Source organism: Varroa destructor, unplaced genomic scaffold (genome assembly GCF_002443255.2).
Source record: "Varroa destructor unplaced genomic scaffold, Vdes_3.0 BEIS01000005.1, whole genome shotgun sequence".
NCBI classification, from domain to species: Eukaryota; Metazoa; Arthropoda; class Arachnida; order Mesostigmata; family Varroidae; genus Varroa; species Varroa destructor.
In genome coordinates, this window is record NW_019211458.1 from 37,018,604 (window position 1) to 37,030,671 (window position 12,068).

The 12,068-nt window shown below is 39.1% G+C and overlaps 1 protein-coding gene across 1 annotated transcript; it reads right to left on the bottom strand.

Moving 5' to 3' along the window:
- Positions 1 to 1,284: 1,284 nt before the first annotated feature.
- On the bottom strand, positions 1,285 to 11,086 carry LOC111251125 (putative glutamate receptor). Its single transcript, XM_022807429.2, has 11 exons — positions 10,851 to 11,086; positions 10,380 to 10,580; positions 9,956 to 10,056; positions 8,672 to 8,756; positions 7,683 to 7,844; positions 6,103 to 6,253; positions 5,331 to 5,548; positions 4,934 to 5,086; positions 2,569 to 2,705; positions 2,072 to 2,199; positions 1,285 to 1,763 (listed from the first exon to the last, which is right to left on the bottom strand). Exons 2-11 carry the CDS (start codon positions 10,488 to 10,490, stop codon positions 1,648 to 1,650), a joined length of 1,362 nt encoding a protein of 453 aa, XP_022663164.1. The 5' UTR covers positions 10,491 to 10,580; positions 10,851 to 11,086; the 3' UTR covers positions 1,285 to 1,647.
- Between the last annotated feature and the right edge of the window lie 982 nt (positions 11,087 to 12,068).

Genomic DNA, 12,068 nt, shown 5'->3' on the forward strand with positions numbered 1-12,068 from the left:
GCGTAAGAGACAAACGTATTTCTGTTAACGACCTGTAGGGAATTACATACTTTAAACAATTAGGCTTGTGATAAGTTTGATATCATATTATGCTCTGTACAACTAGCGGTCGAAAGTCATCTCAGATATCATAATAAAAGGAATGTTAGTTTTGCTTTTTTGTGCTTACTAGAAAAATAATTTACTTTAAATAAACAAGACAGATACTGAGCTGATGGAATTCCTGATTAGAGAAGGACACACACAAATTAAGCATACTTAGATACTGATCCGAGGCTTGGGGGAGTGCTATGATCGATCCTTCGTACCGGTATCGTAGTAATTCACGTTGGTTTTTTTTAGAAATACATAGTAATGGAAGCATATATGGTGCGGATTATAAAAACGTCGATTAACGCTTGTGTTCTATGCAATTTAGGGGAAGAGGCATATGTTGTCGCAAAATGTCGGGCAATGGAAGCGGCCTGAAGAGATGCCGCACACATGGAATTACAACGACCGGACACTAAAAGTATTTTTAAGTGAATGATCTAGTTTGGGTAAGGGTGGAACAGGAAAGCGTTTTACACAGAAAATATCATGCGTCTAAAGGAAAGAAAGGCAAAAAAGGAACAACGCAGCACACCGGATTAACGGTTACCTTGGGTAATTCTGGAGAAGATCTCACAGCTTCTGTTGAACAAATGAGACCTCATTAAGGGAGCCACACACTGAGGCAATGCTAACGCGGTTCCTGGTGTTTTCACTTCTTAGGAAGTTAGAAAAAGCCCTCTATCGAGTTTGGATTGCGAGGTTCCGTGGAGATTAGTGTAGTGAGTTTGAACCTTCACACAATGTGTTTACTGCGTTTCGTATTTATCTACATCCCTAAAAAACGGACAGGTTTTGGGCCTATACAAGTTAAGTTGCACGCTTTTCGCTGCATTAAGCCAAGGTAGATAAAGTACCATTAACGTCATTTTAGATATTGCCTTCAGAAAATCGCATTGTAAAATAACTGCCAGCTGGCAAAGGGATGATAGAGAATGGTTTTATGCAGCAGTAGTAGTGACTCGCAACAGAATAAGTTTCTCGTACATGATATTTACGGGGCGTGTCATAGGACTATTTTAGCCTTTTGGTGATAAGTGTTCTGGTGTATGAACTATCCTAAAAATAATCCTGACTGGACAGCCGGCAGTAGATTTAGCTATAATAATATTGTTATTAATAGTGAAATATAATTAGTAAAGTAATACTTGCTGAATTAATGATCCCTGAAAAAAATGCGAATAAGTACAAGAGTTATTACCGTTATTTTAGTATTTATTGATAGTCACTTGTGGCTTAACACTTAACGTGTATAGCCACTCACTACAATTCAGTCTTATTGTATTTAAATTTAAACAACGTGCTGCTTTTCTGAACTTTTTTCTGAAGTTCTTTGAGTAAAACTTGTTGAGCATAAACTTTAAGTGCCTATACAGTTGTATCACAATTTATTTGTTTATGCATTTGTTTATTAGATTTATTGCAATAACTGTTCCTTTATCCAAAAAACTATATGCATTGTGCTCCCGAATTTCGACCGTTTTTTTTGAGCTATCGCACCTGACGACACAGGGCAAAATTGAGAAAAATGACGTATGCCTTTATTCACGCGATTTTTCAGAGAATGTTTCCGATTTTAGTCTTGTTGACAGATAACGCTTTCAAAACAATTATTTCACTAATCAAACAAACGATTGCGACTGCTGTCAGGATAAACCAAATGTAAAAAGCACCTGAAAAACAAAAAATATCTATTAGACGTAAATACTCACATTTATTTCTCATCTAAGCGTGTAACCTACAAGTTGCTGTTTATTCCGACGTAACTAAATTATGTTGAAGTAGTCTAATAGAGGTGCATATGTCCTCTCGTCTGTTATCTAATTAATTATATTTTCGGTTTACATTTGCTTTGAGGGACTGAAATTGAAGACAAATGCTAGAGTTCTTCTAATCGGAGAGCTCTAAATTTACTCGAATAATTGATATACAAGAGGTTTTTTAATCCGAGCATTTGAAATCCAAACGTTCGTATATTAACCTTCAAGATCTTGAACCTCAAGTGCTTCATGCTTTTCACTGTAAAACCGTGACAGACAGCCTTCCCACGCCCCTGAGACGTCCGCATCCCACTTTGCAAGAAGCCCACCTTCATTTAACCAGGTCAATCTGCAATTCAAAGAACAAGACCATAATCATGATTCTCATCGTTCCGTTTTAGTTGTTTCTGCTTTTTGTTCTTTTTTCTTTACACTTATGACATTTCCGTCAACTTAATAAATTTAGTTGATTATATTCCTATATCACTTGGTTTTGCAAAATATTTGTCATATCTGGATATGGATTCCACTATGTTATGACTAAGGTATCCATTATTCTGATGCTGCTCATTTTGTAGTGTATCTGCCACCATAAACTTTTAAAGATGAAATTTTTGAAACAGCGCAGGAGCGCAGCAATTTAAATATAATGCACGATTTGCATTGATCAGAACTGCTATTATCGTGGACTTTTAAGAAAAAATCATCCCTGTCTTACCTTGTAAGTATGTTCCCCCGGGTTCTCTCATTCAGAGTGCTCCGACTGAGATGAATCACCCCCAGAAACGAGTACACGACCTGACGTGCTGCGTAGAATTCTCCAGCCGGCATCACGGAACAGTATGGGTCGGCCACCTGTGAATAACAACTAATGAACGTTTTTTTACAGCTGTTGGGACACACACACACATATATATATATATATATATATATAGCAAATATTTACATCCTATCGTCTGTAACATTTTCCTGTTACATTCCATGCAAAAACGCATGTTTAGGTTGCAGTTTGGAGCTAGGCGCATTCTTAAAGGTATGGGTTTAAACTCAACAAAACAATTGAAATGTTTTGTTGTTGGAGGTCACAGGCTAAATACAAATATTTAAATTTTAAAATGCGCAGTACTAGTTGTTTTGGCAAATGGCAATTGCCGGCAAAAATGGAGGACAGCAAAAGTTTTAACACGGAGTTCGGCTTTGCTGATTGCTGTTGTAGCCAAAAGGATACATATGTACAAAACGGGCTTTTTAAATCAGGTTATCCAGTGTTTTTTTTTTTTTTTTTTTTTAAATTTAGTCGTCTTTGCATTCGAGAGTTTTTAATGAGGTTGTCACGCAATTTGAAAATTATCGTGTCGCAAGTAAGCCTTGTGGTTTTGTCGTCGGCTACTAAGCTTCACGAGATAGGATCTGGTTGTTAAACCCAGTCCCTTTAGCCAGGACAAAATACGTTTGACCCGTATTGTAGAGCTGTTAGAGAAAGAAACCGCAGACGAGCAATGATGAGTGATCGAGGCTACTGTGGGTTACTACGGCGTACATTAAATACGGGCAAGGCCCTTGTCATACAAGCCCTAACACAGCGTATGGATCTAATTCATTCTTGGCCTATGGATTAAATTTCGAAATTAAGGGCACACTTATTATTAACACGTCTCGTCAACCAACAGCAAAATAACGTAAGGAGGTGAATCTGCAGTCGAGCTAACTGAGCAAAATTACCTTTTTAAGTACCGTGAATCGCGAAATTCTATTATCTCAAAATGAGCATCAATATGGATGGTATGCAAAAAGCAAGCAATCTTGTCTAAAGATATTTGCGCGCTTGTCATGCTTTACACTTTAGACAAATACCCTGAATCGTGAACATCATGTACGGTGTAATAGCGCGGCTGCTATAGAGGAATACAGCTGGAAAAGTGCGCCGCGGTCTGATAGACACGACCCGATGTTCTGCGTAGCAGGCAATACGCGAACTCAAATACTTTGGACAGTTGCCAAACATTTCAAGAGTAGTGCAATGGGCGTCTTCCCAAAAAACACCGGTTCTTGAAGCGCTTTTAAATTACATAGAAATCACAAAGGCACATAGAAGAAAAAGCGTTCCTTATCGCTGGGATTTGAGCTCCGTCACAATATGGTACGCGAGCTTTTACATAGGAGGCCAGCCTAGCACTTCTTGCACTTGTTGCTGACGAGAGATCTTCGACAGTCGTTCATCAGAAAACTCGCTGATGCTTCAAGGTATCAGTTTGGAATTTCAGATTTGCTAAGAGTGTTAGTTTCGCTTTTGGAACGTGCCAATGAGCAAATGTCCATAGATTATCCGAGTGTGGCCACTAAGAGGCGACGGCGAAGAGGCGATTCTGTGATTGTACTTGCCGAGAACGACAAAAACCAGGTTGAAACGGATATTGTTACAATCAAAGCAAATAGTGGTTTCAGTTTATTACTGCCAAGATCCTACAGGGTACTTATTTGTTGACCATATCTACTCTGACGACGAAAAAACGTTCAGTATTGCCAGCTACGCTCCCAGAAACTTAAGAAGCTTGATGTTTATAGCAACAACGAAGGACATTCTGGTTATACATTGACTTTTCAAAAACGAGGGGATCATTCCGTAGCCCATAAGCTATTAATGATTACATTCTAGGCTTTTACTAAATCCTTACAGCATATATATTTCACTTACTGTTGCGCCGACAAAGAAATCGGTGGTCTAATTGATGACAAATAAACAGCAACGACATCAAATGCCACCAAGGCTACCTAGCAGTGCGTTCTCCACGGCCACGCGGCATCAATAGCTTGACACCTTACGGAAGCTTCTTAAATCACAAAACCCATCAGACAACTATATTTGGTTCGAATGGGTATATATATATATATATATATACTAAGTTTTTTGGCTAGTGCGAACAGTTTTTGAGTTAGGAAAGTAAACCACGTCGATGTTATTTTGCCGGCAAACTTGCTACAGCAAAGCGGCAAATTTGCCAATACGGGCAACTTTTCTGCTTGCCCCTCTAAGATTCCTATGCATCGTTTGTATTTCCTATGTGTTGCTAACTAAACGTTACCCTTGCCAATGCAGTTCGACTGGCAATAATTACGGTACGCGAATGAACGACTTCATTTAGGATATCGGTATGAAAGATCTTGGCGGCACTGCCAACTGTACCCTGCCGCATTATTCGCAGGTACAAGGAGCGCCCCCACGGCTCCGCGTGATTCTGCAATTGAAATCGCGTTTTTGTAATATTCATCAAAATGACAGTTCATTTGTTAGTCTCTTATCATAAACAGTTTCGGTACGTGTAATGCAGAAGGACGTAGTAAAATAGCAATTAAGAAAAAATTGAAAGCTACTAATTAACTTTCCCTAAAGTGCGAATCTTTACAGGTCTGTATGTATAAGGCACTGATGGTCCACAAAAGACAAAGACCGTACTGAATTTCGCCATTCGGCTTTTGTACCTTTAGCAGTCTTTCTATTATGCTGTCTTTGGGAATATATAATTTGAGCTTTTTCTTCTGGTAAACATTAAATATTGAGTCGATACGCTTTTTCTCAGGTTTAAACATCATCGATGCCTTCATTTGACCAGCGAATGTGCACATCAGTATGAGGGTAACGCTAAGGTACCACGACATCCACAGTATTCGAATCGAGTTGAAGGACGGTGGAGGAATTGCTGCAACCAAGTATTGTAGAAAACAATAATATAGCAGACGAAAACAAATCAGGTAGATTAACATTTCGTTTTATGTAGTTACTTTCAACTTAAACTTGTTTCTACTAAAATATACAGTACCAGTGTTTTCCACCGGCACACCTGCCCACGTAAAAAGAACGGGGATTCATCGCATCGGAGGTTTAAAACTGTGCGTCAATGCAGCCCCCCTGGCTAAACCACAATTTCACTTAACAAGTGAGAACTATGGTCCATCCGAGCATACTTTTCGTTTGAAGTATCGTAAAAAATCTAAATTTTATAGCTATGGTTATTTTTTAGCTAACCTTATGGCGTTTTTTTGTTTTTTATTTAAGTCAAAATCCATTATTCTACATTCTAGCTCACAACGCTACTATTGTTACTTAGTGTCAAATAAATTAAAACTTCGAAGTTTAATATGCAGGTGGTCTTACAATAAGCTTGTCGTTACGGCTCTAAGATACTGGATAATGTATGGACAATGAATCTCTAAATATTCCATATGAATTGCTCCAAGTAGAAGGACGACATACCTTGTTGCCAGATGTTCCCAACCAGAATGAACGCGTAGTCCGCAGCGAGCTTGGTAAATGGAACAATTTTTAATGGTCGCATCAACACCCAATAACTGAAGGCCGTGACAAAGGCAAATAAAACCACGCCGCAAGCAAGAGTAAGCCAGACCTATAGATTTCAGGAGATAACATCTGTAGCAGACATATGGCTTAAACAACGCCTGATATTATATAGGAAAAATGGGTGACTAGTGCATAACTGGAGAGACAACGGCGCCATTGAAGTCTATTTTTTTTTCTACTATTTATGACGACGTAGTTTTAGTTATTCGTTGACGTTCAGTTTAATCAAATAGTGCATCTACGTTAACTCTAGTCATAAACGTAACCAGTGCATTCATAAGGACTATAAAATATATGATTTTTTAGAATATCACAATGTAGTAATCAGCTCCTATGGAATTCGTTATAGCAAAGAAAGGTTGGATTTTTATTATCTTGTTGCTTTAGTCAAGCCCGCTTCGTTTTAACAGCGCATGCGTGCGATAGTGGCCTGCACATCCTTCAAATATGAATTCTACCCAGATCATTCAGGATAGCAATCATCAGGCACTTCTTCATTTGAATCATTTAAGTGATGCAGAGTGTGTGCAGAAAAATGCACCAATGTTCCCTTCCCGCTTCTTGTCCGACCCATATCCACCGGATGTGCTTGAATTTATAGCGTAACCTTCCTATATTGTTTTGGAATACTCAAATAGACTTGATCTGATGCTTCGGCCAATAAAAAGCTGCTATTTTCGGGGTTAGGGTAGAAGCGTTGCGGGAGACAATCTCAATCTGTGATTTCTTAGTGACCTACTAGCACTCATCGTCAGAGTACGCTCGTGTATATAATGGATTAAGAATGCAGACTGAATAAGGAAAAGGAAAACGAGGAAATTTACTGCTTCTGGAGACGCTAGTCAGCTGCGTTCGAATTTTTCTACCCGATAAAACTCGGCTGGCTGGTTACATAATTGGTTGTATTTTGTGATTTCTAAACCTGATACGTTTCATTGGAAAATTAATAATAATAATGGCAGTTTTTTTTGTAGCTGAAATAGTGCGGCTCTGTAATAAGTAGGCGGTAATAAATGAAGCGTTTTACAGTGGCAAATAGGTATGGAAATTATCTGCATAGGAACATTAAGCACACGGCGGAAATTTGCATTTGGGTAAAAAAGAAAGTTGTAGAGTGGGGCATTTTCACGTGTCACGGTAGTTGTCTCGTTTATTGTTATTACTTGTACGATTATTATTATTATTCGTCTTTTTAATCAATACAGCAGTGACGAATATCGCATGCATAGCTTTACTATTTGCCCTTGATTTAATCTAAATTGTCGTGCAGTGCATGTCGTTGGTGAAGCTTGAGTCGACAGTAATTCTGTTATGATTATTTTTGAGGGTGAGCCAAGACTACGTAAAGAAAATATTGCCTTATGTAGGAGTCTTCATCATGATTGCCTGCTCAGACATGCTTATTGTTGGGCTTCTGCTGTTTATGAATACGCTAGAGGCGGGCTTCAAAATGTAGCTCTTCACGATTTCCGTACCGGTAGTGAAAAAGTCGTAATAATCGCAAATGCATTATTCTCAAAGCGCGATAATCTGCCGGCGAGAACGATGAGCTCAGTTGGATGAAGGCCAGGCGATTGCACCGCGAACGGTAGGTATTCCGCTGATGGGTTTGTTGGACACAACGTTATATCCGCCTCCTAGAATATATACGATTATCGTAAGATATATGAACGTAAGCGTAACACGGAAGAATCTGAATTATACTATGAATACATGTACAGGCGATTACTCATGTATTGTTTGTACACAGTTTATGTAGGTCCAATTGTATCTTACCTAAATTAACGCGATGGTTGCTTAATGTAAATTTCAAGTTTCAAAGTTGCCTGGAGGGCGTATCCTCGTTCTTTGGAGGCAAACGTTTTTCATTTGAACAGATTAATCATGTGAGCTACTAGAAAGATATGGGGCGAAGGCGATCAATGGCGTCAAATTGACCAAATATAGGGCGTAGTCACTGTTTAAGCGGCAACGTTTGGTCGGTCAATAGCAAAAATACATGTTAATATGATATGGCAAATTTTCGCTATATCATTCAAAAGGTATTTTAGCATACAAACTGATATATGCCGTTTAAGCCAAACGTATGGTTCAATGTGAATAGAATAAACGCGTTCTTTATCAAAGAACTTTTAGCAAACATAAACCCCTACAACGCTGAATGGAAACCAGACCAGTTTCACCTTTTGCGTGGTATGTTTCCGGTTTGAATGCAGATCGAGGCACGATGCGGTCGGTTGTGAATACACGCGCTTGTACAGAACTCGTGCCGGTATCCGTTAGATGGTAAATAGAGACCTGCTTATATTTGGCCTTTCGGTTGGCCAAAGGTGGATCAAATGAAAGAAATGGGCGCTTATCTGTTGATCACATGCGAATGTCAAGTGGTTGAAGCAAAATGACAATCGATCTCCGTGCGAAACTGCCTAAATTGTGGTGTAGGAGCAAACTGGACATAGTTTACCTTAACATGAATTGCTCCAAATGCTCCTGTCCATGATCCGTTTGGGAGCCGTTCGCCCCAGGTGCCGCAATCTAGAATATCGAACCTGTCAAAATACAGAGAAGTAGAGACAAATTAAATTTCGATATAACTTGTTCTTGCCGACGTTATGTTTAAGATGATATCTTTATTAAGATCTCCAGTGGTTAGAATTAATGACAAGTATGTTATTTTCACAAATACTCGCGCAATTTGAATATATGTATACTTGTGCCGTGTGTTTTTGTATATATTTGTACGTTTCATTCACCTGGAACCGTTTTAAAAGAAGTTAATCTACGTTAGAGGGTCGACTACGTACCCACGGGACAAACGTCCACTGTATTACGATTCTAGCACAACTTGGTTATGTTCAACGTTCGTATACAAATGGTACTTCACCTGCCCGATACGTGCCTATAAGTTCAAGTGATTTCAGCTTGACACCATGTATGGTGAGTCCGACTGCCGTACACGCTGTCCACTGTCTAAGGCAAAACACTTTTAAAACTAGCCTCCTTGGTCGGCAATAATAGTCTTTAATTTCGAAATACCTATCGACTGACTAAAACACAACGTTCCATTTAAGGGTTGGGTTTTGTTGTATTATCATTGCACAACGGAGTAGTGAATGCAGTTACCAAAGAAGCGCCCGAAATCAATCAACGTTAGTTATCGCTTCAGATAAACATCGGTGCACAGCTTACGAGGAAGGTATTAGAGGTTCAATGGGTCCATATAATACTTTCTGGTCCTTCGTATGTTTAGCCTGGAAGTAGTATTCGTCGAGAATGTCCACTTTATATGAGTGTGTTTGGAGGCTCCGTTAAGAATCGTAACATAGCTCTTTTTTTTTACGTGATGTTCGTTTTATTTGTTAGTTTGGTTACTTAAGGACCAGAATACGGGCGTCCAGATTGAAAGGTTCTTTTTTGCCGCTAAGAAGTTCACTACTAAGAAAATAATTTGTTAGAATATAGTTTTGCATAAAAATGTCAAGTGGTAGAAAATTATAATTCGATGTTTAGGTCTAGCTACAGGTGCATCTACGTACTTACCAGATCTAATGCCATATATACATCACGCAGATCCAAAAAGAGCGTTTCTAGCAGAAGTGAAAAAAGCGATTTAAATTTGTCCGGCTGATTTCGACTAGTCGGGCAAATTAAATTTTTGCAAATTTAAATTTATTTTCTAATACTCCCGTTACCCTATGCGATTGCGTCCATACATTTTGTAGATCGAATATAAAAAGAGCACACGAACTCGAATTTCAATGATGAACCGAGCGCATTCAAAATGTTTCCATAGAAGCCTCCAACCTGAGCGCCATTGCCGGTTTCGTTGAAGAACTGAAACGGTTTATACTGCAACATATACGAACATAGAGATATTATCAATGTTTATTTGTTGTTAAGGCGCACAAAATTATAACAAACGTCTAATTATAGTTCAGTGCTAGCAGTACCGATCATTATCTTACCGACTACAGGAAGAATGTGCTTTTGTAAATTCACTAAACGTATACGAGAGGTATAATAGAAAAGAGAAAAGGTTGTCAATTCGTTTGTTCACTAAAGCTAAAATAGATTAAGTTTAAGACTAGGCAAATTCTCTATTGCACCACAAGAAAAGGATAAGGAAATTCAGCTGGATCCTATCATTGGAACTGGGTACAGGTCTTACGTACGTTGAACGTAGCCACTCTTAGCAACGTCGTGTTCATGTTCATCCTTTGTGAACGATAACTACCAGGCGACTGAGTTTTGTTACGGAGCTTTGAGAGGTCTTCCAAGTTCATTATCACGAAGATTAATGTGCCTACCCATTGTTGCCGCTAGCAAAAATGAGCATCATTTCATTAACCACCATACAATATCACACTCCTTACCTGTAATATATTCAATATTTACACACCACAGGTAATAGGGCTTTCAGCGATTTGGCAGTTTTAGCCGTCGGCAACGTCGGCTCCAATTAGAATAAGCAGGCGCGTGGATCTGATAAGGTCGTATTGATTTCTCAAAATACAGTGCAAACGTTAGAATAGGCAAAGATGCACAAAGATCACAAACACCTTTAGACGGTTTTCAAAATAATAGGAACTAAATGCAAATACGTCTCATTAATCACATAATAGAGCACGACAAATCAGGCCTACCAGCTGGACTAGAAGTCGACGAAAAAATCATTAGAAAAGTTTTATGGTGTGGATTCTATTCCGTTGTGACCAGGGTGTCGGAAGGGGAAAATTGTCACAGGCAATCCCATAAACAACAGCGATAACAATCATACTAAAATATTCCAAAAAATATTGTAGCTGAAGGCCGTTAGCGACACCAAGGTCGCTAATCAGTGTTGTCCGCGAAGCGGGCTCCTGCAATCATCTGCGCTTGCGAAGGACAGACGTTTAGGGTAAACGCGAGGATGGACGAGCTGCATGGATCTGTTGTTAGACCTATTTCAATTAAAACTATATCCTTGGCGCAGAGTATGACGAGCTCGTGCCAATTTGTCGTTGCTTGAGCAGGGGATCAATTAAAGGGAAAATATCAATAATGCAACAGAATTGCGTAACGTACTTTCAAATCGATTAATAAACAGAAGCTTTGATTTATAAAATGGCAGCGAATGCCAAGGAAAATTCTATGCATAGTATGTAGTTTAGAAAAGAATGCTGTTCTTAACGGTGTCTCTCTGTAACTAAGCGAAAACAGCATTATGGCATATTGAGGGTTGGTAATAATCGAAGAATAAAAGCAATCGCTCTCGGGTTGAAGCCTTACGCGACACACGAATCTATCGTCGGAATGGGTTCATAGTCAAGTCGAAAGCGGAAGCTGTTGATTAGCCGTTGTCTAGAGTGCTAATCTATTAAATAAACAGGTACTCCATATGAATTTTACGAAAAAATCTACGCATTGGGCCTAGTTGATGCGCTACAAAAGACATGTACATCCAATTATATTCTGTTTCATAAAAATTCACGAAAGCAATGGACGAAGGATTTCCAAGACTAAAAACCGCTAATGAAGCAAAATCCCCATTTTGAATGTTCTCCCTCTCGAATACCATTAAGCCTAGCGTTTACATGCAAAAAAAACAATCTTCCTGCACACGGACAAAACGTAGAGCTTATCGATGGGCCGATATACCTGAAACAATCGGCTAAGGCCGTTTAGAGCTCTGTATGTCTCCACTGGGGATGACAACAACCGATATGGACTTTGGCGAAAAATCAAGACAAACATCATTAGCACCCATTGGCCGGTAAGTCGCTGCTACTGCTGCTGCAGCAGCGTTTGCTGTTATTGTTTGCTAGTTTGACAACTGTTTGACGCTGGTCACACTGAAAAAAAAACTGCGAAAGGCGAGAGGA